General features: G+C 43.3%; 1 protein-coding gene across 1 annotated transcript in view; it reads left to right on the top strand.

The window, feature by feature from the left end:
• DNAH11 (dynein axonemal heavy chain 11) overlaps positions 1-19,468 on the top strand; it is a 3,435,931-nt gene that overhangs the window by 1,513,792 nt on the left and 1,902,671 nt on the right. Inside the window, exon 38 of the mRNA XM_086939827.1 lies at positions 5,037-5,129. Within this exon, the coding sequence (XP_086795953.1) occupies positions 5,037-5,129 (93 nt within the window). The remainder of the gene's footprint in view (positions 1-5,036; positions 5,130-19,468) is intronic.

Here is a 19,468-nt window from a genome sequence, read left to right as displayed (position 1 = left end):
CAAAGTTGTCCATGTATTTTGACATATACTCTAAGAGTCCTAAGAAGGACCTTAGTTCCTCTTTGTTCTTGGGACTAGGTGCTTCCATCACAGCTTGAACTAAACTGCCCTTCGGTCTGAACCCGTCTTCAGTGATCTTGTGGCCTAAGTACTCCACCTCCCTCACTTTTATTTTGCATTTCTCCTTCTTCACAGTCAAACCAGCCTCCATAAGTCTGCTGAATACCTGTCTTGCGACCCCATTGTGTTCTTCCTCGGTTTGTCCGTACACGAGGATGTCGTCCTGGAAACACATGGTGTTCTTTATTCCTTCCAGTATTTTCTGCATTGCTTTCTGGAAGATGGCTGCCGCAGACGCAAGGCCAAAGGGCATACGTTTGAACATGAATGCTCCCACTGGGGTGATGAACGCCGTGAGGGGCCTTGATTCAGGATGAAGTTCAATTTGGTGATAGGCCATTGAGAGGTCGATCACACTAAAATATTTTGCGGGGCCCATGGTACTCAGCATCTTGTTGATTATCGGCAAGGGATGTCTCTCCACCCATATATTGTCGTTGAGGCTGCGCAAGTCCACACAGAGACGAATTCCCTCCCCACTGGCCTTGGCTGCGATGATAATCGGGGCCAACCATTCAATGCAGGTCACAGGTTGAATTATATCCAAATCACAACGTTTGCGCAACTCCTCTTCTAGTGGTACTTTCATCTTTAGGGGTACAGGGCGTAGTCTGTGAACAACTGGTCTAGCATTATGTTTCAACTTGATTCTATGTTGGAACATGTATAGACATCCAAGCTCTTCCCTGAATAGTTGTCCAAATTCATCACATATGTTACCTTCCCCCTTGGACCTGTCAGTGAGTAAAACCTGCTCCGCACTATTGGGATCTAGGATGATTCCCAGCTCTTTTTGGTGGACCCATCCCAGTAAATTTGATCCTGATTCGACTACATACACTGGACCATAGGTCTCCCTGTCTTTAAAGTGCAGATGAACATTTTTCATGCCCACTAACGGTATTTTTCCCTTGTTATACCCTGTAGGAGAAATGTCAGGCATTTTTAACTGTTTTACTTCACAATTTCTCATGGACACAAAATCATCTTGGTTGAGTAAGGTGTACGGCAAGCATGAATCAGCATACATTTCAACACATTGGCCATCAAGGAAAACATCGCATTAAGGGTAAACAGCATTTACAGTACCACCAATATCTTTTACCTGTAATATTATTTTTCCACTTCTAGGTTCTATGCACTTAACTTCCCTGGGTGCATTTTTTTCCATTCCTCTACCGTCCATTCTGGTATGTTGTTCACCATCTCTGCATACTCTGGCGAAATGCCCTCTTCTATTACATTTTTTGCACGTAACAAACCTGGCAGGGCACTGGTAAAAGGTTGCAAAATGGTTGTTGCTGCCACACCTGTAACACTTGGGACCTTTCTACTTTTGATCTCCTCTCACACCGTAATTTTCTTTGGACCTGACTTTACATACTTCATTACCATCTTCTTCCTCCTTTATAGAAGCTACTTCCTCCCCATTGGTCTTCATCTCCTTAATGCACCTAGCCGTGTGTTCTACAGATTTCGCTATCTCAATGGCTTCTCTTAACCCTGGGTTTTTAGCTAGCAACTTTTCCTGAATGCGTGGGTTATTGGTACACCTAACAAGCTGATCCCTTATTAGGGAATCAGTTAAATTTCCAAACTCGCACAGCTGTGTTAAACCCCACAATGCAGCAATGAAATTTTGCACGGATTCTTGCTTCTCTTGACATCTTTTGAAAAATTTATGGCGCTCCAACACTACATTAATCTTGTCTCCAAAATGTTTTTCTAATTTCACCATAGTTTGCTCATAAACATCTATTCCAGTTTCATCCTCACCCTCCTGTTCTAGCATAGGAAGTGATTTGTATACTTTACGTCCTTGTCTACCTAGGTTATGTAAAAGAATGTGTTTCTTCCTTTTTGGCTTGTACTTTTCACCACCCACAGCTATCAAATAAGATTCAAAAAGTTTCACCCACTCCTTCCAGCTGATTTCTGGTACCCTGTCTCATTCAAAAAGGGTGGGGGTTGGCTCATACTAGCTGCTGCCATGGTGGCTTTTTATAAGGGGTAAAAACACAGAATATTTTAGGTGAAATACCAACAGGTGACAATGGATAGACTAGGAGGACACTAATAGGTTTCTCTCCAAAAGTAAACACGGTAGTAGAGACAATAAAGATACATATGACTGTAAACTCTTTCCAAAAGCAAAATCCTAGCAAGATATACTGGCTTCCTACCCCTCATTCGATTTGAGAAAACCCTACTGTGGGAATATACAGAGCCAGGAGGTTAATTTTTTAACATAAGATGCGCCCACCACAGCAACTGAACAAGGCATAAATCAGCATTCCTTCACCATGAAGAGTTAATGTTTCGATTCAAAATACCGGCCCTCTGCTGTTGGTGCGCCGGGGAACGTCTGAAGAAACAGTCAAGAGGAAGTTCTGGGACGCTGACAGGATTCTCCTTGCCATGTGTGTGAAGGGTTAATACTTTTCCCAAACTGCCGGCCCTTTGCTGTTGGTGTGCCGGGGAGCGTCTCTTGTATCCGGCCAAAGTGAACTCCGATGCGCTGACAGGACTCTCCGTGTCTTTGGCCCCCAGCTCTCCGTAACGCGGCGAAGAGGCAGCTGCTGCCCAAACTCCACAGTGCGGGACACACCGACCGTGTATGCCTACTTCAGCCTCCACGAGGATACATCGCCAACCCTCTCAGGCACTCCGGGGCAGCTGGTCAACCACGGCATCACGCAGGCACAACACAAGCAGGAAGGACAGGCGCAAACCCCAGTCGGCAGACGATGTCACTGAAACGCAGGTAGGCACTGTTATTTCCTTACAACTGAAGAACCTCATAGCGGTGCACTTTCTCAGTACTAGCATGCGCAACCTGACGGCAGCCAAGAACACCTTAGAACCCCCGAAGGAACCCAGTCAGTCACGATAGCGCGATGTAAACAGGATGGCACTCTAACAGCTACGGCAGTCTGCACTTCCAATTCGAACAGGATGTACTGTAGTAACAATTCATAAGACGCCAGCCCAGATGTAGGCACAGGACTACCACACGTCAGATCTTCTTTCCAAACATCCACTGCCTGAGGTTCACACAGGGACGGGTGACAGCTGGGAGGGATCGCACCACAGGGCTAGTGCCACCCCGCTAAAAGAGATGGATCTCTCACCTCCCATACACCGCTCCTTGTCACTTTTTCGACAGCAAATCCTCAAATGCAGAGTGTTCTTCTATCAGCAATGTTCCTAGATCGCTGACATCTCACGAAGTCCAAAATTTTTCTTTTCTTTCCCCGCAAGGCTCCAATTCTTCTTGCGTGTTCTTGTGTGGAGAGAGTACTCAAAGGGGAAATGGTTAACTTCTGCCCCCTGCGCAGTCTGTTGCCAGTGTTGTAAATAAGATCCAGAGACCCAGTGAAGGTGAAACAGGTCTATTTATTAACCATCCACTCTCCTCACTGGAGAGTGTCTCAACATTCCATGGCAAGCTTCAGGACGGGGCATACCAAAAGGGTCATAGGGAAAGGGGTGGAGGGGCATACCATTTGGGGAGATTAGTTACAACAGTTTCCTTCAAGTAACCAATACATCTTGTAACAATGATTTGGAAAGGAAAGTCCAGAACTGGATACACAGTGTGTGCTGTAAAAAGATTGACCTGACAAGCGTGCATCATAAGTTAGTGTTACATGAAAGAAGGCATTACATGGCAATATAAGAAATTAATACAGTAAAGTTGCCAGTGATAGAAAGGGCATGCAGACAGAACTGCATTTTCACTGTCAGATAATGACTGTAAATATAACAATGATTACATTGATTTACAGACTAAAGTATTTGGTCGTCCAATATAAGTAATATCTCAAGAACGGCTCATGGATTAATTGGGCATGGGCACTAACCTTTCCTCTATCTTAAATTGTATTTAATCAGCAGCAAGTCTAAAGATTACGTGAAAATATCAACATTAACCCATCGCTCTTTCTGTCCATGCACCCGTCCCTCTATGTGAGCCTGCTTGTTTACTGTCTGACTGCATTGATGATGTGTAGGATGCCTGTATGTGTGTGTAGGCAAGCCTCTGTGTAATTGTCTGCTGACACTTGTACATGGCTCTTCATGGCATGACCTATCATCCTTGTAAACTCTCCATCAGACCCTAATCTCTCATGCTGGTTGCCCCCCTTGATTCATATTTCCTAACATCTAGAGCCTGCTTGTTTGCTGTTTGTCTGCATCGATGAGGTATGGGATTTCTGTGTCCGTGTTTGTGTGTGCAAGCCTTTGTATAATTATTTGTTGTCACTGGTAGCTGGCCTTCCCTGAAATTCTTGTTACAATCTTTCTTTCCTAACTCTCCATCAGACCTCAATTCCTCATTCTGGTTGCCCGCCCTTGATTCATATCTCTATTGATCATGAGGTCCCATCTTTCATCTCATGCTGCTCCTTTTCTTCCTCTGCTGTGTCCTTGCCCACCAACCAACAAAAACCAACTGCTGACTGAATCTCTCTTTAGGGAGAGATTAGTCTATTCAGACTCTTCAGTGTTTCCTTCTTTCCACACTACTGTTACAGGTATTATTTTCAGACAGCCTTGTAGTAACATTGGATAAACAACCTAAACAACAAAAAGGTGTGTTTTGTAAGGAGGTTACTTATCTAGTACTTTATGCAATATGTTGGTATGGTAGGTGCTCTGCGTGCCTGTTCATCTGCCGAGCTGTATGCATTGATACCTGTAGGGTATGCTGTTCTGTTTACTTTGTTGCCTTCATGTGTCATCTATGTCAATGTTTGATATGATGTTTATGTTGGTGCATGCTTCATAAAGAGTATGAACCAGTTGCATTGTCGGTGCATTGATTTTTCTAAATCTTGCTATTTTATCGCTAAATCTTTAGGAGCCTTACAGGATGTTAAAAGTATGTTGCTTGGTCTTTCTTTTGTCTCAAGGACCATTATGACTGGGGGCTGCGAGCTGTGAAATCAGTGCTGGTTGTAGCTGGATCTCTTAGACGAGGAGATCATAAGAGACCTGAGGATCAGGTGTGTATCCAAATGTTTTCTGTAGTTGAACAATATGATCATTATTGACTTCCTGATGAGGTGGTGAAAAAATGTCAAGTACTACGCATGTTTGTTTCTAAAATTAGCATGACTTTCCAATACATATTCTCTGTTCCACAAACCATATATGTTTCCTCCTCTGATTTGGCACCGTATATCTGGAATTTAAGTTTTATTCTTGGTGATGATTTATCATTTTTCATCCACCTCCAATATTCTTAAACCTATTCATCTTGCTTTTTCCTTCTCAAAATTATGAAAAATCTTACTTTATCTCACTACCACACATGACATCTACGGGACCAGCCGACCATTCTCAGTCACCTGGACTATTGTAATGTTATGTTTTTAGCTTGACCTACATATGTCCTGATGCGTCTTCCGCATATAAAGAATGCTGTGGCCTGTTTGGCTGCGCTTCAACCTCTGGATGCTCTTAAGAACTTAGATTGGCTTCCAGTACCAGCCTGTATCATTTTCCAATGCCTGTGCTTGGTCCTCAGGGCTTACCATGGCTTTGGTCTTCTGTAAGGCGAGCTCAAAGTTCCTCACTGCCGTCCATCCAGTTATTTAAGATCTGGCAGGGCCAGGCTGTTAGTCATGCCTAGATTTTGAAGTCAGTCAATTGGTGATCACTGTCTTTCCATTGTTAAAGGTAAACACAGGAACTCTTTGCACTTCAATACTCAAGCACAGAACCAGCTACTACCTTTCCGCAAAGTATCAAAAACATGCATTATTCTGAAATATCATAATTAATTCCCAACCTCCTCAGAGAGGATTTTTGTCAGTTCTAGCACTATGAGACTGTTCAGGTATTAGCACGCATACCATAACTGCCTACAAATTCTGATATATGCTCAAGTTTGAAGAAATAGAAATGTGCAGTACATTGCTAAATTGTCATCAGAAAGTATCTGAATATTTCCACTCGCGAATGGGATGAGGACATCAGCTGCTTGTAGTACACACACACCCACAGACACACACACGCACGAATACACACACACACACACACACACACACACACACACCCACACCCACACACCGTTTATTTTGGCAGCAGCCGCCTGCTACAAACCTACGTGTGGCACCCATAATAGACTTGAAGAAATCATGGAAACAAAAGAACGGCATTGTCAATACATTGTAGATATAGATGATAAAACGGACAGGCTTCTTCTGGCCTGGTTATTGAAAAGGGGAAAATCACATCGGAAAATTATGTTTTCCGATAAATTATATTTGCAATCGGGCCAAGCAGGGAAAAGTAATATACAGGAGTACTTAAGGCTCCTCTCCCTAAAATGATTAACTTCGGACCAAAGAGTGACTGTAAAAGAAAGGATAACCAGGGCAGAACTAGTGCTAGCCAAACTGGAAATGCTGACAGGTAAGATTTCCGGTAGCAACGACTTACCCATGAACATGTGCCAACCATAAACTGGCTTGTTGGTGGATAAACGTCTAGAGGTCTATCCGGAAAAATGTTAAGTAGGTCAGCTGCTGATGTACTTACGGGCATTTTGGCTTTGGCCATGATTAACATAGACACAAAGATCTTAAGCAATATCCGGGCCAAAAGACTACTGAAAGTGACAGAGAAACTAGTGTACAATGATCAGTGTGGGTGAATATGACACAGACGTTCACTGTGCAACATAAGGGCCTATCCTATGTGATTCAAGTGGTAATTCAAGTGATGGCAGCAGCGGCTCCTCTGCAATGGCGGTGGTGCATCGCCCCAGGCTCTGCAGAAGAAAAATAAAATGATAATAAAAGAATTTTATTATAGTTTTATTTTTCTCTGACAGCCAATACGGCAGAGCCGAGGGCGAGCTGGGCATCCTGAGTAACAGCCAGCTGGGGGGATGAGTTTTTGGGCCCTGGAAGTGCGCAAACTAGGTTTGGCAGGCCTTCTTAGACCGGTCAGACCATCATGCATACTTTGATTTCTCCACCCAGCTGTATTGTACAGCCAGGTGGAGAAATGGCAAAGACTACCAGTCACTTAATGAATGCCTATCCAGGCTGCTCAGACCAATGCTGGAGCTGCTCTTATGCTGAGAGCAGCGTCTTTATTGGGTGGAGGCGGCTGGCAGCAGGAGCAGCAGCATGAGGTAAGTGTTTTTTGAATTATTTTTATTTGCCACCCCACCCTGCGCTGTCCCACAAGTTTATTTTGGCAGAAGCCACTCCTGATAGATGGAAGGATGATATGGTTATTTAAGGCCCTGTAAAAAGCATGCACAGACTGTTGGGTTCATGGTAACGGTTTACTTTTGTTATGTGGCAGTCATCTGGCATGATCTGCATTGTCCTATAATTCAAAATCAATAAAAAGGTATATAAAAAAATGTCCATCGTGAATTGTGAACGTTTAACTGTAATAATTCTGTCAATAATAGCTCAATCAGGAAGGAAATTGTCTCAAAAAATTGAAGCAGTTGTGGTGCCACTGCTGTTAAACAAATACCTCTTGAAATCACTGTTCTGGCTAGCTTGTATGCGCTAGCTAACCTATTTTCTGCACCCATGCTGAAACCGTAAACAGCAAGACCAGACCTTTGAATACGTTGGAGACGTGAGCTGATGTTCAGCAGGATTTTTGCCCGTCACAAAGGAATAGTCGATCCTGATGCCAGGAGACCCACAGCTGGTGGTATCCGTGTCAGTGCTCTTCTCAGAGACCCACCTTACCCTATGCAGAAGTGCAGGGGCACTGGGTCCACTGGTGTGAGGGGCCCGCTGAACCTCATTCATGTCTGTTACTACTTAACTAGGCTTATTGTTCTATTCGGGCCCATGACCGCTATTCTTTGCTACTGGTTTTCAGTGTCCTAGGTCTCTCAGCTCTTCTTGCCACCACAGGCCAGCTGACCTCCCGTATGTTTGCTGCAGGGTTTTTCATGAATAAAAGACAGCCCCATTCAAACCGACATTGATAAATCATGATTTACTCACGAGTGGCTCATTTTGTTGTCCCACAATGGATTACATTAATTTTATGGAAAGACAGTAGCAACGTTTGCCTCCACAAATAAAGACAACAAGCATTGGAAAAGCCAATAGATCTCAGCTATGCAAGAGCTATTGGTTTTGCCAAGGGGTTTTAGCAATGTTGTACACTAGCGTGGCTGCTTTTCAGCATGGCTAAAAGTTAGTGGCATTCAGGTGAGTGATGTGAAGTAGCATAGAGGGAGTTGTGTACAGTGGAGTAGAGAGGTGTAGGGTAGAGTGGAGTAGGTTTTCATGCAGTAGCATAGAATGAAGTAGAGTGTAATGGAATGGAGTATAGTGTTGTGGAGGAAGCAGAGTTTCATAGACTGGAGCAGAGTGCAGGGGTGTATAACGGAAGGGTGTAGAATGGAGTACAGTGGAGCAGAGTGAAGTGGCATAGAGTGAATTTGCATAGGGTGGCATACCGTGAAGTGGTATAGAGTGGCGTACTGGAATGCAGTAGTGTGTCATAGAGTGGAGTAAAGTGGGGTGGTGTAAAGCGTCGTAGAGTGTTGTAGAGTAGCATGGAGTAGAGTGTTAGGGTAGAGTGAAGTGGCATTGAGTGGAGTGTCATAGAGTGGTGTAAAGTGTTGTGGAGTGGAGTAAAGTGGAGTTTCGTAGAGTGGGGCAAATTATTAGAGTGGCATTGACTGTCATGGAGGGGCGTAGTGTTGGGACGTAGAGTGAAGTGGGGAAAAATGGAGTTGCGTAGCTTAGAGTGGAGTGGCTTGTCGTAGAGAGGAGTGGCCTGTCATAGAGTGGGATGGCATGGACTGACGTGCCATAGAGTGGAGGGACATAGAGTGGAGTAGTGTGCCACAGGAAAGTAGAGTGTCATGCAGTGGAGCAGAGTGAATGGGCGAAGATTAGAGGGGCATAGAATGGAGTAGAGTGGCGTAAAGTATTGTGTCATAGAGTGGAGTGCCATGGAGTGAAGTGGCACATATTGGAGTAGTGTAATGGAGTAGAATGGAGTACTGTCTTGTAAAGTGGAGTGATGTAGTAGGAGTTGGGTGGAGCGTCATAGAGTGGAGGGCTGTGGATTAAATTGGAGTAGCATAGCGTACAGTGGATTAAATTGTCATAGAGTGGAGTAGTGAGGCATGTTGTGTCGCAAAGTGTGCGTCACAGAGTGGAGTGGCGGAGAGTGGAGGGGAGTGACATAGAGTGGAGTGAAGTTGCGTGACATGTAATGTGGAGTGGAGTGGCGTGTCAAAAGTGGCGTGGATTGGTGTGGCGTGGAGTACTGTGGCTTGAAGTGGCCTCTCATAGTGGGATAGAGTGTAGGGGCATAGAGTGGAGTATAGTGTTATAGAGTGGACTGGCGGAGTATGCATGGTGCGGTAGCGCACTGCCATTACAGATAACACATTTTCAATTGAAATGATCACTACACTTGCAAAGACATACCGTTGTAGTGATAAAATCAATGTACACCGCACAAACGATGATGTGTGGAAATTACATCACCTAGTGTATTGATTTGATTTGATCATATTAAAATATTTGTTTTCACCACACTTCAGAATTACAAAAAATGTGCTTTGTTTGTGCTTTCCAAATTCTGATATATTCTAAAATATCCACACAGTTCATTTAAAAACATGTACATTTTGTTGTGTGGTAGAAAAAAAGTATTTTCATTTACAACCCCAGCAAGATTGTCACGAAAATCCTCTTACTTTAAAGTCAGAGAAAAAGTAAACATCAAGTTCCATCGGGAGGCAGAGCCTGATATTTGACTTCAGTCTTTGAATGCTTAGTAAATGTGACAAGATAAGTACAAAATGTAAAGGCCTGTTTAGAGAAGGTGATCACTCATGGAAGAATACAAGGAGAGAGGTAGACAGGCAATACTCCATGGAAGGGACTTACTTAAGCTGGACATCCTAATAACAAATAAAGACAGCAAATGGAAAGCAAGCACCTATGAGTTATGAAACACAAACCCAATGGTAAGAAGTTGATGGAATGAATTCCCATGGAAGATTTAATAATAATAATAATGCGTCTTGTAACTCGCATAGCTACTTCTCATGAAGTGTCCTAGTACTAGGATAATGGCTTCTGAGAAAAAGTGTTGCCCTTATTCCTGGATAGGTCTTAGCCAGATTCAAAGGTCCATGTTATCAATTTTTTCATGAAAAAAGTTTCAGAAAGAGCTATCCTAATTTCTGCAGGAAGGGATTCCAGACTTTTGGTGCAAGATGATTGAAAGTGCTTCCTCAATTCTGGCTTTTTTAAAATTTGGAATGATGGCCTGTTTTGCTTCGGTCAATCTTAAATCCCTAGACTCTGCATAAGGTGAAATCATTGACTGCAGGTAAGAGGGCCTTGAAAAGCAAGAGCTGTGCAGCAATAGCAGAGAGCTTTGATGGTAATTCTTTGCTTCACTGGTAACTAATGTAGTTTTCTCAGTGCGGTGCTGATGGAGGCAAACTTGGGAAGGCTGAGAAGTGCCTGAGCAGCCACAATCTGGAGCTATTGAAACTTCTTCAAACAGGACCGAGATTGTCCTAAGTAGAGAACATTACAGCAGTCGAGCCTGGATGAAACCAGTTCCTGGACTACAGGTTTTTGGGCAGACTCAGGTAAGAGATGGACTTTTTTTTACAAGGATCTCAGAATCCCAAAAGAGTTTTCTGTGACTACATCAATCTGGGCATCGGGCTTAGGAGGTGGTAGGGGAATGAGGCCACCAGGGGTTGGACCAGATAATAAGGTGCTTGCCCAGGAACAATCCCTCTGTCTTTCCGGCATTCAGCTTCAAGAAGTTAAGGTCCATCCAAGCAGCTACCTCTGACAAGCAAGCACAGAGGGAAGAGGCCTTGAGCTCACTGTTCTGAGACAAGGGGATGAAAAGTAGTGTGTCCTCAGCATTTGAAATAATGGTAAAAACAAAGTGCTCAATGACTTCCACCAGAGGGTAGACATAGACATTAAAAAGGGTTGAGCTCAGTGAAGAGCCCTGTGGCACTCCTTGCTGAAGGGAGCATCTCATCGAGTGAAATGGCTTTTGTGAGACTTGAAAAGTACGTCCATGCAAAAATGAGATCAGCTGAAGCAGTGCTTTGCCACCAGTGCCACAGTTCCGGAGCCTCTTGACCAAGATATTATGGAATACGGTATCAAACGCAGCACTGAGGTCAAGCATTAGAATTGCCGCTGTGTGGCCCTCATCCACAATCTGCAGTGCAGACTCAGAGGCTAGCAGCAAGGCAAACTTGGTGTTGTAAGAGGGGCATAAGCCTGATTGAGTCCTGTGCAGGGACTTGTTGTTCTCCAGAAAACTGGAGAGCTGCCTATTCACATATTTGTCCGCTATCATGGAAATGAGGGACAGCAATGATATAGGCTGATAGTTTTCAGCCTTAGATGAGTCAAGTAACGTTTTTTTAAGAGAGGGACCACCAAGTCGTATTTGTGCTGGGAACACGGCCAGAGGACAGTAAGATATGAATTAATTCACACAAGAGAGGTTGAATTATCTCACAGCCCTGCTCCAAGATAAAAGGAAAAATTAAGTCTGCTGGAGAGCCAGATTTGATGGCAGAGCATAGGGAAGTTCATTCCATGAATTGGATTGGGCAGAATTGCAGAAGCTAGACACTATCAGCTGAAGAGTCAAACCATGTCCCTGAGTGTGGGTGACTTCTAGCTTCCACTGGAAAGGAGATGTAAATGTTCTCCACTTTTTCAGAGAAAAAAAAGGTCAGTGCATCACAGCTTTCTTCAGAGGGAAGAGATGAGGGTGAGATGGATTATAGTGAGGTGAGAGATTTGACAATCTAGAAGATTGCACAAGAGGAATTATTGATGGCTTCAATTAATTGAGAATATTAGTCTCAGCAGAACTGATTTATAATCTAGTGATGTGCTTATAATGCCACTTTATAATCCGTCCTACAACAAGGGTCATAGTTTCTCTGCCAGAGACGCTTGGGAGCTTATATTTTTTTGTTGAGGCCAGAAAGTTCATAATTGAACCATCCTTCTGAAGGCTTTTGTTTCTGTGGGACTTGTTTAACCAAAGGGGCAATATGGTCTTGTGCTTGTCTGAGAGTGCTTGATTGAGCCTCTCAGGGGTCACTTTGAACCATTTTCGTTCCCAGGTGGGGGCATGAGCGAGATGTACTGGCATCATATTATGGAATACATTTTTAGGAATGGCCAAGTAATCTGACCAGGCCAGTGGAATGGATGGTGCAGTTTCAATATGTGCCATATTGGTGTGCACAGGGTCAAGGATATGCCTCAGTGTGTGTGTAGGGGTGAGCACTAGCTGGACAAGTTGCTGACTCTCTAGGCCACCAATTAAGGCTTTGGGTGCCAGGCAGTTGGCGTCATCCAGGTGAATGTTAAAATAAACCTAAAACCAACAGATTAGCATAGGGCGTAGCTAGAGAGACAGTGTCCTAGGTAGTAGCGTGTTAAAATTTGACACGGGTCCTGGGAGATGCTAGATGAGAGCTCCTGAAACCACAGCATTTTTTGAGAGAGCCAGGGACAAAAAGGGAGCTACACAGCCCTCAATGGAGGGTTTAGGGAGGGAGCAGTGGAGCTCTTTTAAAGATTATGGCAATTCCCCTCCCCCCATTCCCGTAACTGTCTCTCTTGTCTGACAACAGTGTAGCCTTGTGAAATGGCTTGCAATATGTCAGGGGAGGCATCCTCGTTGAGCCATGTCTCAGTCAGATAGACTGTGTCTGGCCTTTGTTGCTCATGAAAGTCATTCACTTTGACTTTGTGCTTTGCCAGCTGTTGTGCCCTCCGGAGTCCATCAGGAGTCAAAAGTGTTCCTTGCTCAAGCCGCCCTGTATGATAATCTTTCCACCCGCCTTGGCAAGATCCATGAATGGATGGATAAATACTTCTTAAAGCTAAACGGCGCGAAAACGGAGGTGATGATGCTGGGATACAACCCACCCACCACTGTTAAAAATTGGTGGCCTGCCAGCCTTGGCCAGCCGCCCCACCAAAGGAGCAAATCAAGAGCCTGGGTGTCTGGCTGGACCCAGCTCTGAACTTTGCGGTACAGGCCCGGAAGGTAGCCGGTACCTGCTTCGCTCTGATCAGGCTATTGAGAAAAATTGTTAAGCTTTTTCCTTTTCAAGCTAGGAAGATCATGGTGTAAGCGCTGATCTTATCACGGCTAGATTATGCTAACGCACTATACCTCGGGACTCCTCTAGTGACAGTTAAAATTCTTCAGATAGTACAGAATTGTGCAGCACGAATGCTGTTGAATGTCCCACGAAGGTCATCCGCTAAGCCTGGATTGCACCAGCTTCACTGGCTACCAGTGCAACAGAGGGTGGAATTTAAAGCCTTGACTATGGTACACAAGGCAGTCAATAAAATCGGACCAGCACTTCTTCAATCAATGTTCTGCCCATATAACCCCAAGCGGACTCTGAGATCCAATAACAAAAATTTGCTAGTGTTTCCCAAAACAAGGAGAGTGCGTACGGGGGGGAGACGCTTTTCCTTACAAGTCACAAATTTATGGAACAACCTCCCCGAATCAATCAGAATGGAAGTAAACCATTTAGGATTTAGAAAGTTGCTAAAAACCTTCTTGTTCGCTTAAACCTCAGAGAATGAATGAGTCTAAAGCACTGGGATGCCTCCGGGTAGCCATGCGCTATACAAATGCGTAATTCAATTCAATTCAATTAATTGCAACTGTGAAATGTAACAAGAACAGCCCAAAACAACCAAGTGGACCATTGTAATTCTTTATACATGTATTTATTTATTTAATGAATTTATATTGCGCAACAGCTACCCTGAGGTTACCCCGGGCCCTGGACCTGCACTCGATTAGAAGGGGACAAAGAGTTTATTCATTGAACAACCATGTCTTAATGCCTTTTCGGAAAGTACATCATTCAGTAGGTGGGAATCACCCAATAAATGTGTGAATCCCACAATTAATGTGATTACTGTAACAATATTGAGAAATATTCTGAGTACATAAAGCAAGATACATAAATTAACAAGTCTCACCAGGGTTTCCTTAGATGATGTATATTATCCAAGTCCTCTGCAATTGTCAATATATCACTATATAAAAAGTGCAAACAATGCAGTGCTCTGGCGAATGTGTGAAAATAAACAACATAAACACAAGACACTATGCACCTAGGTTCCTAGGTTCAATAAAGAACTTCAAAAAAGAACAGATGGCCAATCAATGCATATCCATCAAAATCGCATTAGGTATATGAACCCAGGTGGATATGTCAATGTTTCGGCCCACAATGATTAAAGGGGTCTCATCAGGACTTAGTTGTTTGGCCTAGAACCAGCAGGACAGGGAAAAAGAAACAGAAACTTAAGAACAGAGTGCCAGAACTAAGTGTTCCCATCCAGAAATAACACGGGTAACCCACTCTTATACCCAACTCAATGATGGCAATGTGACCAGTCTAATGTGTTAAACGTAAATAGATCAGGAGCTAATCTGCACAGGGCATACTTTTGAAAAGTACAAATACACACAAAAAAGATAGTCTTTGTGAAGGTTTATTCAAGAGACAAACCTCAAGTATGCAAGAAGATCCAAAGGTAATCGTGAAGTGCCAGTACAACATTCTGGCAGGAATCCAGAGTGAATTAACATTCCAATGTGTTCGAAAATATACACAGCTCGTGCAAAGTTTTGTAAAATGCCAAAGATTCGTTTTTGCCGCTTTTGTGCGTTTAAAATTACAGTTTTACAATACACGCTTCACGCTTCTTCCAAACACCATTTGCCGCTTTTACGCGTTTAAAATTGCAGTTTTACGATGTACGCTTCACGCTTCTTTCAAACGCCACTCTCACCTTGTCAAATCTTCGTAATTGATACGGAGAACGTCTTGTTGAAATCAGAGTGTTGCGTGTAGGCGTCTTTTGCAGCGTATTATTCAGCGTTCGTAGCGTTGTAGAAGCGTCTTGCAGAGGAGTCCTTCAAGATGTGTGTTTGGAAATAAATTAAATTGCGCACAGGTTGAAGAGAAAATGATGTCCGGTTTTGTGAAATCCAAGAAAAATGAGCAAACAAATACTGAAAACAAAGATGGGTCGTTTCTTCTCTCGTCGCCACTTTTGAAAAGTACAAATACACACAAAAAAGATAGTCTTTGTGAAGGTTTATTCAAGAGACAAACCTCAAGTATGCAAGAAGATCCAAAGGTAATCGTGAAGTGCCAGTACAACATTCTGGCAGGAATCCAGAGTGAATTAACATTCCAAAACATTAAAGGTACACAGCAAGTACAATGTAACACATACGTCCGTCAACGGGATCATCGTGCAATACTTCTTCAATTAGAAAAGTTTTGTGACCCACTCAGTGTTGCAGAGCTTAAATTCCAATGTGCTGCTTCTGTGATTCCACGGGTCTTGTAACCTTAAGGAGAAGCGCAATAGAAGGGAGCTTCAATCAGTCTCACAACGACTAGGTAGTTCAAATCTACCCACATGCTCTGTCAAAATGGTGTGTAAACCCAGGCTCAGTATACTAGGGAGGGTTGTGCAATGCTACAACAAGGGGTCATGAATAAGTAGTAAAGTTGGGTATCGACAGCTCCGTATACACAATCTGTGCACTTCTTCTAGGGCTAAACCACCCAATGCTGTGGAATGATGACTCTCCTTACTCCTTTCTGGTAAGCAGAAGACCATTTCTTGTATTTGAATTGCTTTGTATTTTGACGTATCTTTGTACTGTCTGGCACCTGGTTGATCTCTGCCTCACAGCACTTCTGATTGCAGCGTTATCTTCAAATTGTCTGTTCCTATTTGCTGCTCTTTCAAAACTGGTTGTATCTTCCTTTAGCGTTATCAATCTGTAAGATGTATACCTTTAGGGTGCGCAGTAGAGCAGCACCTTTTTTTTACAGCTGTCCCAACAGGTTCTTGTCCAAAGATGTGTAGACTAAAGTTTTTGTTATCTTCAAATACTTTACACAGGCTGGAATTTTGCTTTGAATCCACATAAAAACTTGGGTGTTAATTTTGACATCCGTATGCTGTTCCATACCCAGGTAAATTCAGTGGCGGGCTCCTGTTTTGCCTTACTGAATCTGGCGAGAAAGGTTTTGTTCTTTATGTCTCTGACTGCCAGACAGCAGGTGATCTAGGCCCTGATCGCATCTCGCCTCAATTACGGAAACGGTCTCTACTTGGGCCTGCCAGGGTATCTGTTGGACAGACTTCAGCTAGTCCAGAATGCTGCTGCCCGATCTATCTTTGAGCTCCCTCGCAAGGCTCATGCTTCCAGCCTTCGGAAGAGTGTTCATTGGCTCCCAGTAAGGAAACAATCTTATTTAAGACTCTACTTGTAACTCAGAAAGCCCTATACAGGATAGGCCCCATCTATCTTAAATGCAGAATCTCAATCTATATCCCATCTAGAAATCTTTTCTCTTCTAACCTCCTCTTGGCCAACACCCCTCACATTAAAAAAGTCAAGTCCGGGAGTAAGGCCCTTTCCTTCCTTAGTCGTTCCCTCTGGAATAAACTACCCCTGTCCCTCAGAAACATCAAGGATACGCTCTGTTCCAGCCCATAATCTCTCCTTCTCTATTCAGCCCAGTGCTACCTTTAGGCATCCAACAACAGGACATTCCTTGGAGTAGCAGGTGCACTTTACAAATACCCCAACATAGACATAGACATATGCAAAGCCTTGATTCAGCAATTTGACTGAGGTGCATGTGTCATGCAAGAGCATTTTTGCGGACTATGGCAAACTCTCTTGGAGCGCACTGTCAAACTTTGGGTTACTTATCAACTATCTCGTCACCAGTAGTAGCATTCTCCCCAGCCCGGGTACTCGCTAATGACTACGCAGCAAACTAAGCTTATTATAATATGTCTTTATTTCTATTATAAAACGACCAGAGTTGAGCAATCAGCAATTAGTGAAATGAAGTTTATTTATGATTTACCTTCAATAATTTTTTTGTATATAATGAAGGTGGGACCCGACCTGGCCATGATGGACTCCCATCACCACTGAAGTATCATAGTTGCCAATATTTGAAAAACATTTCCCAGGACACTTTGCAGCATATGTTATGTTATGTTATGTTACGGTAAGCTTATAAAGCGCTCTGTCACCGTGGGTTTCCTGGCGCTGATCAAGTGCTGGGGATAGGCAGGGGGAGTTAGCCAGATTGTGGGAAGAGCCATGTTTTCAGGGATCTGCGAAATTGGAAGAGCGAATTGGGGAATTTAAGTGAGGGTGGAAGAGAGTTCCAGAATTTAGGAGCCAATTGTGCAACAGGGTTGCTGCAGATAGAAAGTTCCTGTTTTCATACCTATTTATATAAATAAAAATGTAAATTTTCGTTTGTTCAAAATCGCAAATCTCCGAAAGTTCTTCACTGATTGCTTTGAAATTTTGACATAACGTTGGATTCGAATAGTGGAGTGTTTTTATATACACAACATTGGATTCCAATACGCGCGTGTGGAATAGGCACGTGCTTTTAATCAAAAGTCCGAACAGACACATAAAAATATCAATGTTCCTTTGTTCAAAATCTTAAATCTTTGAAAGTTCTTCACCGATTGATTTGAAATTTTGAAGCAACGTTTGATTCGATTAAGCGCATGTTTATATATAGACAACGTGGGATTAGAATACGCGCATGTCCAATACGCGCATGTTTTTCATCGAAAGGCCAAACAGACCCTGTTAATTTGGTTACTGTGCAAAAAATACAAGGGACGCATAGAGACAATGGTCTACATATATTAGGATGGACAGTTGGTGTCAGGATGGCAGACCAGGAAGTGGGTGGAGGTAGGGGGAGGAATTGGTTCACTTTGTAACATTAAGAAAGGACGCATAGAGACAATAGTCTACATATATTAGGATGAACAGTTGGTGTCAGGATGTCAGACCGGGAAGTGGGTGGAGCGGGGAGGAGTTGGTTCACTTTGCAACATTAGCGCGTGTTTATATATACACAACGTGACAATAGTCACAAAACATATTGTGTGCCCACAGGCATTGTGAAATTAAACATGTTAGAAACATGCGCTTACTCTTTTCTTTCTCTTCCATTTAACCAGACTGAGCCACAGCAACGCGTGGCAGGGTAAAGCAAGTTTGTAATAAAGGGAAACAATTTCTGCAACAATATTACTCGTGGCAATCTCCAACTTGCTGGGACTGGCCCTGCAAAAATGGGACAGTTGGCATGAAGTATGCTGAATTGAAAGCATACCCAGTATGCTCTTTTTTAAAAATGATTTACCCTTCACTCCAGCGCAGCACTGTCATATTATGTATATCACCAAATGTTTCACAGATCAGGGGGTTGTAACTATAAGAAGTGCATAATTTGAACCAGTGGTTTCCGGTTCTCAGGTCAGTCACTTTACTGCCAACACTGGCACTTAAGACAGTCTGGCACATTGTGGCGATGTCTAATTTAGAAATGAACAATATGACATTTGTTTAATAATTCAATATGTATTAAAAAGAACTGTTACTGCCGCGCAGACCATCCTTGGAGTGTTGGGCACTTGTAATAGTCTGAATTGTCACATCTGTTGGAGTGTGATGGTTAGTAGTTGCATTGGTATTGTCACTGTCAGCCCTGGCAGGGTCAGTGGGTGGTGCAACGTGCATTGGCCTCCTGGCAAGGGCCCTGGCACTTATTATTTGTTTTGTTTTTACAAATTAAGCACTGGCTGTAAAAAATAAAATATTAACAGCCAGTGCACCAAAACAATTTTTCCCTACACTGGCGACCCTGCCAGTTTCATATGTGACTTGTGTTACAAGGAATGGAAAAAAAGTAAAGTATTTTTCAAATGACTTAACAGTGTCTTTATGTGGTATTTCCAATCCAAGATGCTGATGCTAAAGATTAAATGAAATGAAATGAAATGATTACTGGCTAATAGTCCAAGCCTCTTCTGAAATAAATCTGTCCATAATAAATAAATTTCGAATGATGGCTTATTTTATTTAAGCAACCTTAATTTGAAAATAAACTTTCCAGGGGTAGAAATGGGAAAAAACAACTTAAATCATGGTATCGATTTGAGAAGGTGAAAGTACCTTTACATACCACTCAGGGCCGGACTGGCCATAGCGGGCACCGGGCAATCCCCTGGTGCGCCTCACTGGTGGGGGCTGTTTTTGGGCCCCTGGGGGCCGTTTTTGTTACATAGCTGCAAAATCGGCCCTGTACCAAAATCTGCCCCGGCAAAGAGCTTGGCGGCACCTCAGGGGCCGGCCCAGCACTTTGCCAGGGCCAGTTTTGGTTCCCAGTCCGGCCCTGATACCACTGCCTGAAATGCATATACGA

Source organism: Lissotriton vulgaris, chromosome 10 (genome assembly GCF_964263255.1).
Source record: "Lissotriton vulgaris chromosome 10, aLisVul1.2, whole genome shotgun sequence".
Classification (NCBI taxonomy): domain Eukaryota; kingdom Metazoa; phylum Chordata; class Amphibia; order Caudata; family Salamandridae; genus Lissotriton; species Lissotriton vulgaris.
Note: the sequence above shows the minus strand (reverse complement) of the source record. Positions and strands in the feature narration are given on the sequence as shown.